We start from the raw sequence: 14473 nt of genomic DNA, 5'->3' as shown, positions 1-14473 counted from the left end.
CCCTCAGGCCAGGCCATCCAACTGGGACCTCCCTCAGGGTACTGGCCACATCTCACCCATTGCACCAGGAGCTCCACGGGGCTAGAGGTTAGGCCTTCACCCTGGTGTGGTCCCTGTTACTTCCATATCGGATTGGGGTACACCTTACAAGAACAGCTTCTACAATTCCTTGTCCAGGCTTATGTGCCCAGGACATCATTCACATGGGTCACTCAGGGGACCCCTCACCCCTCTGAGGTGACTGCCCTGGACTCGCGTCACTTCCCCACTCCCAAACCCCAGCAAGCCAGTCCCTGCCCCCTTCTCCTCCCCAACCAAACGTAGGGGCTACTCCTTGCTCAGGTGCCCACGGAGCATTAATTCTCAGTCTTGGTATCAATGGTACTCCCAACAATGTCAGTACCTCTATTACCAACAGTTAATAATGCCAGTGATCAATCCTAATGACTCATCATGTTAGCTATGGAGCTAAATGGGACTCAGGTGGACATTCCTGTCCACAGAAGGAGATTTTGGTGGAGGCACCAGGGACACAGAGGTTCTGGGCAAGGAAGGGGTGTGTTAGGGGGCCAGACTTCCGGTGGGGGGGGCATTCCCAGGAGGCAGCTGCTTACCCTGTGAGCAGTCCTTGCCAATCCATCCAGGGAAGCACTGGCAGGAGCCATCGATGGGGCTGCAGGTCCCGTTGTTGGCACAGGAGCAGAGCTGGGCGCAATCCTGTCCAAAGCGCCCTCCAGCACACACTGTGGGCACAGGACAGCCTGGCTCCTGCCCTCCCACCTGCACTCCTCAGACCACCACCCGCAGCTGCTGCACCCTTAGATGTTCCCAGGCCATTGCCATTGTGGCCCTGGGCTCACAGATCTGGGTGGGAACTGCCCACCTCCACAGCCCCATCACCCTTCTCCATGTGCGCAGAAATGAGTTCCCCTCTTGTGCTCACAGCTACATTCTTCTGGAGGCTCTATTACTGATCCCCTTCGAAAGAGGCCCAGACTGAGGCCCAGAGGGCTAGGGAGAGGCCCTGGACTTGGGCCTCACAGATGGAAGCGGTGAGGCTGGGAATCTGGCCTCTGCCCTCAGTCTACACGGCTCCGCGGCCTTTTGCTTTCCATTACCACATTCTTGCCGGCATCACTATCCCACAGCCACGAGGGTGGACGATGTTTGTAGCTGGAAGCAGAGGGGCGAGTGCAGGGTGGCGGGTCGGCCTGCAGTTAGACTGTTGGAGGACTGTCTCTGCCCACCTGTTTCCTCTGTCTCTCCAAATCCCACCTGTTCTTCAAGCCTTAGCTCAGCCTCAGGACAACCCTCCTGAGTCCACAAGGAGCTCTCTTCCACTGAGCTCCTGTGGTTATTTCCACCTTGAGTCACTTGTAGGGTTGTGATTCTCACCTCTCCTGGAGGAATCACTCCTTGGTCCCTAAAGGAAGGGCTGGTGTCCTCAACCAGGCTGTAAGCTCTGATAGAACTAAGTCTGAGTGTTAATTGAGCACCTATCTTTCATTTCCCCTGCAGTTCATTCTCCACCTGCTTCCTACAACTTGAGCTCTTTAAAGCAGAACTCTCTTCTTCATGGCACTCCTGTGCCCTGCTCAAACATCCTCAGTGGCTCCCCACTTCCCCAGAATAAAATATAGCTACCTCACCTGGGTTACCCTTGACCACCTGTCTCTCCCAGACACATAAGCCACTGGCCCACACAACACTTTCTAAATACACCACATGCCTTCACTCCAGCTGTTCCCTTCTAGAGTTTCCCTGACCCTCATGTCCAGCTGTGGAAATCCTACCCTGCCTGTAAGACTCATTTTGTTCTTAAACTTTGTTTGAGAGAGAGAAAGAGCGAGACCAAGAGCGAGCACAAGCAGGGAAGAGGGAGAGAGAGAGGGAGAGAGAGAATCCCAAGCTCACAATTGTGAGATCATGGCCTGAGCCAATATCAAGAGTTGGATGCTTAACAGACTGATCCACCCAGATGCCCCTATAAGACTCATTTTAAATGCTACCTTCCCTATGATCTCTCTGTAGTAGACTGTTAATCTTTCAATAATTCATTGTCTTCTTCCTTAGAAGTAGAATCTGAAGTTTTAGCTGGGCTTATGGCCACAAAGACTTCATTTCTTAGGCTTCTGCACTGCTGGGTATGGCCATGTGACTACATTCTGGCCAATGGTAAGTGGAAATGCATGTCTCTAGTTGCCCATTCCTCATCCTTGTTGAAGGATAATGTGGATTATGGATAAGAACTGTGGATAAGGTGGCTGAGTTTAAGCAGCTAGCTTTCATCAGAGGTGGAAGCCATGTACTGAGGATGGCTGAACAACCAGACAGAAGGTCACTGGTCCCTGACAACTTTGTAAGCTACCCTACCATTCTCCAATGGTTTACTTCTGGATAGTTTCTTTCTTGTTCGTTCGTTTTCCTTTTCCCTTTCTTTCTCTCTTCCGGAAATAATGTTTGTCATTTTCAAGTCAGTTATTTTGGCTTTTTATGTCACTTATAGCTGAACTAAATCCAGATTCACCCATCTTCTCTGGTTTTGGGGTGTTATATCCTTGTTTGAACTTCCCGGTCTTCTGTTACTGTAACTTCTGAGTCTATTTCAGGCCAGGCCTGAGTTCTACCCATGTCTTTGTCTTCCACAACACCTGGAAAAACCAGGCAGGGTAGTTGAATGTGTGGAAATAAACTGGCTGCCCCTCAACTCCCAAGTTCTTCTGGGGAAGGCTGAGCTCCAAATTTCCCCCTCTAGACTATAGGCTTTGTGAGGTCAGGGAATGTGGTTCTCCTGTTCTTTATTGCGTCTGAGTGCTCAGCGCAGTGTCTGATGTGTAGGAAACATTCAGAGAATATTCCAACATGGCCAAAATAGGCCTCAGGAGCAGTGACCTTCCAGTGGGTTCTGCTGGGACCAGTGACTCTTCTCCCTTTGAGCTCTTCCAGGTGCAACCTTCTCCCCTTAGAGCCCAGTTGAAGCTTCCTCCAAGAAGGCTTCCGTGCATTCCTGTTATGGGGGAGGAATCCCTTGAATGTCCGAGGCCCTCAGCTAAGTCACTCAGAGGATCATGGGAAAGTGTTGATTCTTAAAGAGAAGCGACTTACCCAGGACCCAGGTCTCTCATACCTTGGGCTGGCACCCTCTCCTTTATGCCACACTGCCTCACCTTCAAGCCCTTCCCCAACCAGATTGTGGGCAGCTGGAGCCTGGGATCTGTGTCCACCTCATGCCTTTCCTGGACATGACCAGTGGTTGGGACAAATAATCAAGGCGGCATGGTGCACCAGGGTCTCCAATGTAAAGCCTTGGGTTTGGGTCTTAATTTTATTTATGTATCCAGCAAACAGTTCTAGGCACTTATATGCACGAGACACCATTTGAAGTGCTTCACAAATACTAGTTTGGTCAACCTTGTAATACTTTCAATATTAGATATTTTCATTACTACTCCCTATTATCAACTCTACAGATGAGGAAACTGAGGGACTGAGGTCAAGTAATTTGCCCGAGGTCACACAGCTAGAAAGGTCTGCCACTTACTTGGTGAGCACTTTTGGACAGACTGCGTGACCCCTCTAAGTCTCTGTTTCCTCATCTCAGAAATGGGGCTAGTGACCCTCATTCACTGGGCTCAGGCCGTAGTTCGCAGCTATGGGGCTGATCTGGGGCCCTGCGCTTCCCCTGGCCGAAACCTAAGCTCCTTCCAGGGCGGATGGCTTGCACCTCGCCACCTGCAGCTCAGGTTCCTGCTTCTTCCCCGCCTCTGGGAGGTGCTTGATTTGGTGGGGAAGGGGGTGAGCTGCTCCACCTCCCATACCCCCCCAAACCGGCTCTAGGCTTCTCTAACAAGACAGTCTTATCTTTGAAGTCTTTCTCACACGCTCCAGGCTGACAAATTCACCCACAGAGCCGCTAATGCGATCAGTCTAATACATTAATTGGTCGACTTCTTAGCTGAATCAAGAGTGAGGCAAGAAGAGGGGCGGTGGAGAAGGGGGCTCATGAAAAGAAAACATCTGGTTATATTTAATCTATGTTTAATGATTCTGCATAAGCAGTGTCTGTAATTTGTAACTCGCTGGAAAGCCGGTCATTAGAAAGTGTCAGTTCAATTTTTTACAAGGTTTGAGACTTAACCAGGGCAGTTGCCATTAATAGCAAACTCTATTAGATCTATATGTGGAAAATACTCATTAGGCCAGCGGGCGATAAATCAGACATCGCAGGATCTGAGAGTTACTCCGCGGGCTGTTTAGGTCCTAATTTAGACCCAGCCTATCTGTATTGACGGTTGGGTCTCCGATGTTTAATAAGTAAACCTCGACGCGTCGGGTTATGATTAAACTGTCCTAGGAGGGCTGCAAGCAAATGAAACTGTCACATATGCTTCCCTGGGGCCCAAACTTCTCGTGACCTCAAAGCATCATGGAATGAACTTTCCACTCATACATATTAACAGCCCATAGCCTTACAAAACCAGCCCAGCTCAGTGGTGATTATTCATCAAAAGAATCTGTTCCCCTGGGAGGTAGTGAGCTCTCAGTGGAAGCATCTAAGCAGAGGCCAGATGAGATTCTCGAGCAGATGACCTTGAAGTTGCTTTAAGCTCTAAGTTTACCTTAGTCTGAGATCTCTTTGCTTCTATAGGTCAGAGTACAAATTCTGCACCCCTGTGTTCAAAGCTGTCCTGAAGGCCTCAGATCACACCTTCCCAGTCCCCCCTCTGCCATCCCTGGCCCCCATGTTCTTTAGCTACCCCTTAATGCCAGACAGTCCCATGTCCACACCCAAGCTGCTTGCTCTACCCGCAACACCTTTCTTCCTTCTCTGCCTCTTAGGCTAAGACCCAGCTGAAGACCTGCACAGCATGCTGCTGTCCCCCAAATCCACACCGAGCACTGGCCTAACCGAGCCAGGGACGGCAGTAGGCAGCCGAGTGCCAGAGCCCCCTTCCACTTTCGCGCTGGTTGCTAAATACTCAAGAATTTTGTGACCGTGTTGAGCCACTGGGACTGTGGCATCAACCACGGCGGAGACACTGAGGTCGCAGAACTTGCTTGCAAACGTTACAAAGCGAGGCTTTCCCCCCACAGAGAGCCAGTTTAGCAGCACGCCAATGCAAATAAGCTTTATTATCTCCCTTTTCAAGTCCTGTTGAGTGGCGGAGGCTGGCTGGAGTTGGCCTTGTGAAGGATGCTGCTGTGGAGATGGGAAACTGCGGTGAGGGATCAGTGACGTTGGCCTGAGTGTGGGGGGAGCAGGGCTGGGAAGCTGCCATCTCCAGCCCATGCCAGAACTGTCTCCTCTGAGTTCCCACAGCATCCTCTGCCTTTACCACTTGGCACTCAGCAGAAGCCATTCGGGGACGCTTCTTATGCAGAACTCATCTACGCTTATTTCATTTTTCCTCAGCTTTGGAGTCAGAATTTGTTTCTCAGCTCTGCCACTTTCTAGTGGTGAGACCATGGAGTAGTCATTTAACCTCTCTGAGCCTGTTCCTTTTAACTGCGCAATGGCTTTGTCTCATGCCTGGCGGTGACCAGTTCTCACAAAGGTGGGCCTGCGCCCTGAAGATGCAGGGAGCTGCCTCCACAGAGCATGATGAGAAGCCCCAAACCCCTCCTTCCAGCCCCTTCTCTCCCAGGATGCCTCGCCTCCCTGGCCCATACCTTCCCCTGGAGACACTACCTTGGTTGCAGAGGGCTCCGGAGAATCCAGGGAGGCACTCACAGATGCCACTGATGTGGTGGCAGGGACCACTGCTGTGCACGCAGAGGGGACATGGCTGGGCGCAGCCATGGCCATAGAAGCCAGGGGGGCAGACTGGGGATGAAGGGGAGAGGATGGTCAGCAGCCTCAGGGGCCCCAGTCAGCTTGGCTACCTGGCCGGTTCCACACAGGGATGCAGAGAGGCTCCTCAGGGGTATGCGGAGAGCTGTCTCCACCCCACACCTTCGAGGGCCCACCCCCTTCTGCAGAGAGGAGCTGTGGTCTGGTCCTGTTTCCACTGAGGAGCCAGGCTGGGCCCTGAACTTAGGGACAGAAAAGCCAGTGCAGGGAGAGAGGGGACTAGAGGGAGAGGTTTGATGGGGGCTGACTCTGAGACCCTAGCCCCTCTCAGGCCAGGACTAGTTCCAACAGGGAAGGGGTGGAGAGGGTGAGCCATCTTACTTCTCTGGCACAAGGGTCCTCGGAAGCCAGGGGCACACTCGCAACTCCCGTCCTCTGGGGAGCAGGAGCCACCGTTCTCACAGCTGCAGGAGACGGAGCAGTTGGGGCCCCAGCGACCAGGTGGACACATGCTGTCACAGCGGATGCCTGTGGGCCAGAGGCAGACTCAGGTCAGTGGTAAGAGGAGTGAAGGCAGAAGGAAGGATGATGGGAAGGGGCGCCATGCAGAATAAAGGGGTGGAGGTGAGCACAGTGTATCTGGGAGTGCAGAGGAAAACTCCTATCTAGACTTGGCTGGTCTAGGGAGGGCTTCCAGGAAGAGGAGATGCCCAAACTAAGTCCTAATGGCCAAGGAGGGATTTACCAGGTAAAGGAAACCCTCTGTGCAAAGCGTAGGAGGCAGGAGAGAGAATCGTGCCTTGAAAGAAAACACAGCATAACGTGGCTGGACCATAAAGTGCAAAACGAGGTATGGCAAGAGATGGGATTATGGGACCAAGAAGGGACCAGGTCATGAAGGACCACCCTCATCTTTGACATCTTAGCTGGTATCCAAGGTTAGGCTTGAGAGAAACCAACTCTGGGGCAGGTGAATGCTGTTACGGGGCAGGGCTGCACGAGCCACGAGTGAGCTCCCTGCCTAGTGGCCATGTCGGCCCAGGAGCCACTGGTTCTTTGGGTCCCAGACAACCAGCCCTAGGGTGAGGGCTCAGACAGTGGGTGGGGTCTTTTCAGATCCATTTGACCACAGCCCTCGGTGCAAAGTGGATTTCATATCATATGTGCACACATGTTTGTAATAGAAACCAACACTTTGCAAAATGAGGTTTTACTATATGTGACACACTCCGATGTTTTCTCTACGCTATGATGTATTCTATTAAGAAAGAGGAGGAGGGGTGCCTGGGTGGCTCAGTCGGCTAAGCGTCCGACCTCAGCTCAGGTCACAATCTCACAGTTCGTGGGTTCGAGCCCTGCGTCGGGCTCTGTGCTGACAGCTCAGAGCCTGGAGCCTGTTTCAGATTTTGTGTCTCCCTCTCTCTCTCTCTGACCCTCCCCTGTTCATGCTCTATCTCTCTCTGTCTCAAAAATAAACGTTAAAAAAAATAATAAAAAAATTAAAAAAAATAAAAAAAAAGAGGAGGGGGGTGCCTGGGTGGCGCAGTTGGTTAAGCATCCGACTTCAGCCAGGTCACGATCTCGCGGTCCGTGAGTTCGAGCCCCACGTCGGGCTCTGGGCTGATGGCTCAGAGCCTGGAGCCTGTTTCCGATTCTGTGTCTCCCTCTCTCTCTCTGACCCTCCCCCATTCATGCTCTATCTCTCTCTGTCTCAAAAATAAACGTTAAAAAAAAAAATTAAAAAAAAAAAAAAAAGAAAGAAAGAGGAGGAAGGCCTACCTGGTCTTCTTGAGTGCAGACAGAGCAAATAAGTTACTGAGATGATGGCAGCCCAAAGGCTAAGAATGAATTTTAAAAGGCCCGAGGCCCCAGCTGAGAGGTGGGGTTTCCTCTCAGGCAGAAAGACTTCCAGTCTGACATGCATTAGGTGAACAGATGGGTGTGGGCCCCAGGAAACTGGCGTGGCTTTGGATGGTGAGTATCAGAGGCTCAGAGAAGAACAGAATTAGCTTAAAGATCATGTCTGCCTTGTTCTAGGGACAGGGGTTGCGAGAAAGAGAAAGAGAGAGGGAGGAAGACTCTCAGGCCCAGTGACGAGAGCCAGCCCTAGCACGAGGAGAGCAGTGGGACCAATTTGGAGGCAGGCTGGAATTGCAGAGGCCCCCCTGTGCCCATGGGAAGGGGAGGGAGGGAGGGAGGACTGAACAGCCAGAGAGAGCGGAGAGTGAGGGGATATGACAGGCCTTATTCACCCTCCGGTGCCTGTCTAGTCCAGTGCATACACTCCCTCCTTCACCCCCCTCCCTGTGACATCTCAATTTGCCAGCAGGGCAAGGGTTTCCGATGCTGCTCTCCTGGAAATGAGGCCTCTTCGTGGCGCGGGGGAATCTGGCCAGCACACTCCACCCCTTGATGGAGGCCTCTCCCGGTGCGGTTTCAAGGGCTCAAGAGGCTGACCCTGGACCAACCCCACGGATTGACTGACTGAAGGGGAGCCTGGGGAAGGCAGGGCCACGAAGCTGTTCAAAGCTTTGGCTACTGCTTCAAGTTTCCCCTTCTCGAGGCACACGAAACCTGTGACCTGCTCCAAGGAATCTTCTGTTGGAAACCCAGGATCAGACTGTGGGCCGAGGGACTCTGCTGTTCCCGGGAGGCCCACCGGGACTAAGGCAGAGCTCTGCTGCCCGACGGCGGCCTCTGATCCCATCGGTGCCTCAAGGGCTTTTTGTAGGCTGACCAAGGCACACGGGTCACACATAACACTGCTCTTTCCTGAAACCGTATGCGGATACTGCTGTGATTAATAAACACAAAAGCACCCTTGAATCCGTGGCAGCTTGTGGCTATTGTGCGTTCTCCCAATCAATGGATATTAAAAGTACAGCTACTCTCATGTGTGGGATCCTCAACATGTTTTCATGTCAAGAAGGGGTCCTCCTTCTTGGGGCCTGAGGTGGCTCTCAGTGCAAGGTGATTATGCGGACGGCAGGTGTCAGCAAGGGCCCACTGGGTTTCAGGATCTGGCAACTTTGATATCACAGCCTGGTTCTGTGGGAGTGGGGCCCCTGTTGGAGGTTTTTCTAGGTCCTAAGAACTCTCTGGAGCTCGAGACGCTGGGATCTGAGTGGGGAGAAGGGCCCAGGGTTTGCCCCTGTGTGGAGTGTCCCAGTTCTATTGGAGGGCCAAAGGAGCAAATCCTTGGCCTGGTGGGAGGGTCTCCAGTTACAGCGTCTGAAAATGCACAGCTTCATCAGTTATGCTATCTAGGCCTTGTGTTCCCAGTAGTTGAATAGGGATAATAATCTCCCTTAGAGGTCCTTCCCTGCTGTATTTTTCAGGACCCCCTCTTCATCTATACTGATGGGTAAAGCCAGGCAAACAATTCATGTACTGTGACCTCAAATTCATGCCACGAGGCCAGCAGCGACTCAGCAGCCCGCACCCTCCAAGGTCTGCTTAGGGTCCTTCTGCAGGAAGCCTTCCTAGATGTCTACCCAGGGATTCAAGCATCTCTTTGAAAGTCAGTGGCCTACAGCTTTGTCCCTGCCTATTATTTGAATGTTTCGTACATAAGGCTCGTCTCCCCTGGCAGCAATGTGAAGGGAGCATGGCTTATTGACACTTCTGACCCTCCTTATTTGGTGCTCCTAATGGACAGGACGCCATCTTGGTTATCTTTGCTTCTCCCGTGCCCAGCACAGTGTCAGGTACATAACAGGTATGCAGGAACTACTGCTTTATTGAATTTTGCTGTTTACTGCTAGGCCTGACACAGTGCTGGGTACATGGTAGTTGCCAAGTAAGGACTATGGTGATTGCTTGAGTCAATAAATGCTAATTGAATGAATAGATGATTCCTTCTTACAATGCAATCCTGTGTCCCCATCCTATTGGCACTAACGTTCTGAGACCTTGGACAACTCCCTCTCCTCATCTGTAATCTGAGAGGTTACAGTAGATCATCTTGAAGGTCTCCTTCGCTTCAAGGGGAAAACCCATATATGGTTATAGCCCACCTTCTTTCAACTTACTTCAATAAGCATTTAATAAACACCGACTAGGTACAGGCCAAGGGGAACTAGATGTGATGGCACTTGCCAAAAGAGTCGGGCTTATGCAGGCAGGGGGAAGACATGCACATACTTAGGGCAGAGCAAAACCGGTATTGAGTCCAAGCATGAGCAATGAGCCAGGAGCTGGGAAGTCAGGGAGAGACTTCTTGGGGCAGGTGTGGGTGGGGAGGGTTCACTGAGTGTGTGTCCGGGACCTACACCCCATCCCCCTCCTTATCCTTCCTCGGTCCCCTTTTCCATGACAAACCTCAGGACATCAATCACTCCTTTGAAATGACTTCAGGGCCGCATTTGGAGAAATTAGCTTTAGAACAGCAGAGGCCTTGCTGAAAAGTTGTCCATCAAAGACAGAATTTTTAAGCACTAGATATCATTAAAATCTTACCAGCTCGCTTGAAATCAAGGCAATGAAAAATTAAAGTGGATTTCCACTTGGCTCCAGCTAGGCATCTGGGGTGCCAGTAACTAGGGTGGAGTCTCACTCCGTACCAAGGGGCAGGGCAGAGGAGCCAGGTCAGAGATGCTGCAGAGGAAGCGATGTCCTTGGCTTTCTGCTGGTCAGCAACCTGGTATGAATTATTATCTGAAGGCCTACACTGCCAGCAACGCCTGCCTTTCTTCCTCTGTCCACCACCTTGGGACCGACTTCATTCCCGCAGCACAGCATGATGAGGCACTTCCTATATTCATGCGTTACGTTTATTGAGCACAGTGCCATGCACATTTAGCACTTTCAAGTATTCACTCATTTAAACTTCAAAATGACCCTGCAACCGGGAGGATTAGAATTATCTGCATTTCATAGATGGATAATTCAGGACCCCGAGAGGTTAAAGGACTTGCCCAAGGTCACAAACCCAGGCAGTCTGGCTCCAGGTCTGTGTTCCTGACCAACATGGCCTCTGTCTCTCAGTGGGTGGCAAGCGGTGGATACAGCGATGAACAAGGCCCTGCCTCCAGGGAGCTGATGGTCTAGCTGGGGAGCTGAATAATAAATACTCTGATACAGGTTCAGTGTCGAGTGAGCCAAATACGGCAAAAAGAAGAGTGTGGGATATTATGAGAATTAATAAAAGGGGCTCTGATGTAGTCTTGGCCTGTTGTAAGGGGAAGGCCGTTATCAGGTGAAGAGAAAAGGAAAGAGTGACCCAGGCAGAAAGAAGGCGCGTACAAAGGCTTGGAGTCAGGAGAGTGGTCGGTCCAAATGCTCCAGGGTAGTAGACGGGAGGGGGGGGGGGAGGCAAAAGGGAGGTGGCGGAGGTGGGCGGGGGCCAGATCGTACGGACCCTGGGCCACTGTAAGGAATTTGGATTTTATGTAAGCGCCAGGCGAAGCCACTGAGGACTCTTGAGCAGGGGCTAGTATGAATGCAGCTGTGTTTTAAGAAGTTCACTTGGGCCACCATATGCATAACGGATGCAGCTGGGCAAGAGGGGTGGCCCAGAGAGAGCAAGTAGAAGGCCAAGGCAGGGCCAGCTGGGAGATGGTGCCTGGAGGACCAGGATCATGGCAATGGGATGGATTTGCTCTGTGTCTGGGAAGCAGACTGAAGGATACATTTTGGACCAGGAATATGAGCCGGAGCTAAGCGGAAGGTCCCCGTCCCCCTCCCTACCAAACCCTTGTGAATACAGATTCAGCACCTACACCCACCATGTGTTCAACCTTTGTCTGATTTCTTACTGGTATGTTCCTGACCTTCAGAATGAAGCCTGCACATAATAGATGTTCAATAATTTGTCTGCTTGAATTGTATGGAATGGAGAAGTGGGGCCCAGAGGAGATAAGGAAAAGGTGCATATGTAAGGAGCAAGAAGAAGTGAAAAAGAACCGTCAAGAGAAGTAGAACCCCAAAGACCTAGTTTCACAGGCCTTGGGTGGTGGCGAGGCAGGGGGCAGTTACCTGTCCATCCGGCCAGGCAGCAGCAGTGGCCTGTGACAGGATCGCAGCCGTCCGCATGGCTGCAGTCACAACGCTCACTGCAGTTTAGCCCAAATGTGCCATCCTGTGGAGAGAAGGGGAGGGAGAAATGACCAGACCTAGACTCCCAGAGGTTCATACACTTCTGTTGGATTTTGATGACAAAACTGAGCCACTGCCCATGGGGATGCAAAGAGACTGTGGCCGGGGCGCAGTGGGAGCACTTTTTATAACTGGTGATCGACATGGCCACGAGGTCACTCCAAATCATTCTTTGGCTGCATTCACAGAAATGTGGGGTTCTCGATGGTCAAGCTCGAAAGGATGTAGTTAATGATCATTAACACAAATTTGTAAATGAGAATGCGCTTTGCAAATCACAATGCATCGATCCCATGTGAAGAATGACTGATCTATTATTTATTCCTAGGCAAGAAGGTACCAACCGACTTTTGTTGCATGTTCATTAGGTGTCAAGAGCCTTCTATCACTCATTTCTCTCAATCCTCACAGCATACCTTTGGGATGGTTCCATTACATTCACAAGTTAAAGATGGGAAATAGGGTCAGAAAGGCGAAGTAATGTGTTCGAGGTCACATAGTTAGGATGTGGCGAAGTCAGCATCTGAACCCAGGACTGTAGGCCTCATTCAACAATATCACATGGTGGTTGGTTTAACTTATTCCGTATCTTAGACTAAGATCCAGTGATTAAGTCTGGGTGGTTATTGCTGAAGAGTGTTTGGTTTTGTCCTCCCATACCCTGATCATAAAATTATTGAGGAACAGCAACCCCGAGGGGTTAGTAATGGCTGTCCTGTAGCAGTGGGTTATGAAGGATTCTGAGGCTGCGCATGGGCTCAGGGAAATGTGCCAGAGACAATTAATAATGTTAACCAAGCACAGCAAGGGGGAAGTGATGCCACGGCACTCCATCTGCCAAAGATCTGCCATTTTCTAGAGGAAAGGGCTGAGGTCCCAAAGCAGGAAAGTGGCCACAGAGGTTAGAACTAGGGCTGAGCCCTGAACCCACGTGTCCCACCACCTAGTCCAGGGCTCTTGTCTGCACACCTCTGTGGACAGAACGACCGCAGGGAAAGGGTGAGAGGGGCTGCTGGGCACACCCGGTCCTTCCCGGCCCCGGGCGCTCACCGGGCAGGGCAGTTCGCAGGTGTCTCCGAGCCAGCCGGGGGCACAGGAGCAGGAGCCATCGGCGGGGCTGCAGGCTGCCCCGTTGGCACATGTACAGCTCTCATTGCAGTCCAGGCCCCACGTCCCGCTGGGACATGGCAGGGTGCAGTCCAGGCCTTGCCACCCTGCGGGGAGGGACAGGGCTGTCACCGCTCCATCTGGGCCCAGCACGGCCTTCTGCCCCCTGTCTCAGCCGGGCCCCTGCCACCTAACCCTTTGTTTCTCTGATTGCTGGGTGAGAAGACACATTCCACCTGGAGTCTGCTCAGAAACACAGCACGGCTATTAGGAGAGCTGGGGGGAGAACCCAGGTCTCCCGCCTCCCAGTTCTCACTGCCCGTGCTGTAAGCGCTTGATCCCCCCTGGGACAGGGAACCGGCTGAGATGGGGAGGGCTATTTTCTGCCCAGGATGGAATCCGGCAGCTTATTTTAGGGCCCTTTTTTTCCAGGACAAGCTGGTTTCCCATTCTGAGGCTGGTCTCTGGTCTGCTGGCTCTCAGATCCATTTCTCCCCCTCCCTGCTCTGATCTGTGTCACAGGGGGCTGATCCCTGCTGCCACATACCCCAGGTTCTCCCTCGGCTGGCTCCCAGATGGGCTTCACAGTGGGTGACCTGGCCCACAGACCGCAGTAAGGGAGCAGGAGAGACGTCACGTACCTTGTCCCCTTTCTCTGCTGCAGGCAGGGCCTCTGATGATGGCTGGGTCTCCACCGTGCTCCAGCACTGTCACGCAACCCCTCTATCCACGTGCCAGCTCCCACCCAGTGGCCCTCACTCCCAGGCTCTAGAATTCCACTTCCTCCATCTGTCCTTCCCCTCCAGGAGTGGTGGAAACTCCTCTCTCAGCTTCTCATCTCTGGTCAGCCTGCCTTCCTTTGTATGCTACCCCAGCGATTGTAACACCACTGTAACTAATCCCCTCTATTACATTCCTGCTATTGAAGTCCCTGGCATGGGTTTCCTTGGCTGGAACCTGACAAATAAACTCCCTGACTCTGCATGTGGGTGGATGGGGCAGGAACAGCCCAGACTCCTCAGCTTGGCAGCCCACTCGGGCAGTGTGCACATCTGAGGAGGGTGGGACTGGAAAAGAAGGCACATCACCTTCCTTGCAGGTGCAGGAGCCATCCACGGGGGAGCAGGTACCACCGTTGTTACAGGTACAGACGGACGAGCAGTTGGGGCCGTAGGTCCCCGTGGCACATGGAACTGCACAGACCTCTCCCTGGAAGAAGAGGAGGTGAATTCTGGATCAGAGTTGTCCTGTGCTGGTTGGCTGTGGTAGGGAGAATAATGCCCTCCCCTCTTGCCCCCATAAAAGATGTTCATGTTCTAATCCCTGGAATCTGTGAATGTTACTTTACCTGGTAAAGGGGACTTTGCAGATGTGATTAAGGACCTTGAGGTAAGGAGAATATTCTAGATTATGCAGGTGGACCCAACTAATCACATGAGTCCTTAAAAGTGGAAGATGACTAAAGAAGATCAGAGAGCT

General features: G+C 52.0%; 1 protein-coding gene across 6 annotated transcripts in view; it reads right to left on the bottom strand.

Annotated features, from left to right (window-relative positions):
* MEGF11 (multiple EGF like domains 11) overlaps positions 1-14473 on the bottom strand; it is a 356748-nt gene that overhangs the window by 18398 nt on the left and 323877 nt on the right. For all 6 annotated transcript variants that reach the window (XM_047862853.1, XM_047862848.1, XM_047862850.1 and 3 more), the window contains exons 11-16: positions 14083-14203; positions 12938-13101; positions 11768-11870; positions 6173-6319; positions 5690-5824; positions 615-743 (exon numbers count right to left, since the gene is read on the bottom strand). In XM_047862853.1, coding sequence (XP_047718809.1) covers positions 615-743; positions 5690-5824; positions 6173-6319; positions 11768-11870; positions 12938-13101; positions 14083-14203 — 799 coding nt within the window. The remainder of the gene's footprint in view (positions 1-614; positions 744-5689; positions 5825-6172; positions 6320-11767; positions 11871-12937; positions 13102-14082; positions 14204-14473) is intronic.

The sequence above is a fragment of the Prionailurus viverrinus genome, chromosome B3 (genome assembly GCF_022837055.1).
Source record: "Prionailurus viverrinus isolate Anna chromosome B3, UM_Priviv_1.0, whole genome shotgun sequence".
Taxonomy (NCBI): Eukaryota; Metazoa; Chordata; class Mammalia; order Carnivora; family Felidae; genus Prionailurus; species Prionailurus viverrinus.
The sequence above is the reverse complement of the archived record's forward strand: the minus strand, read 5'-3'. Positions and strand labels throughout refer to the sequence as shown.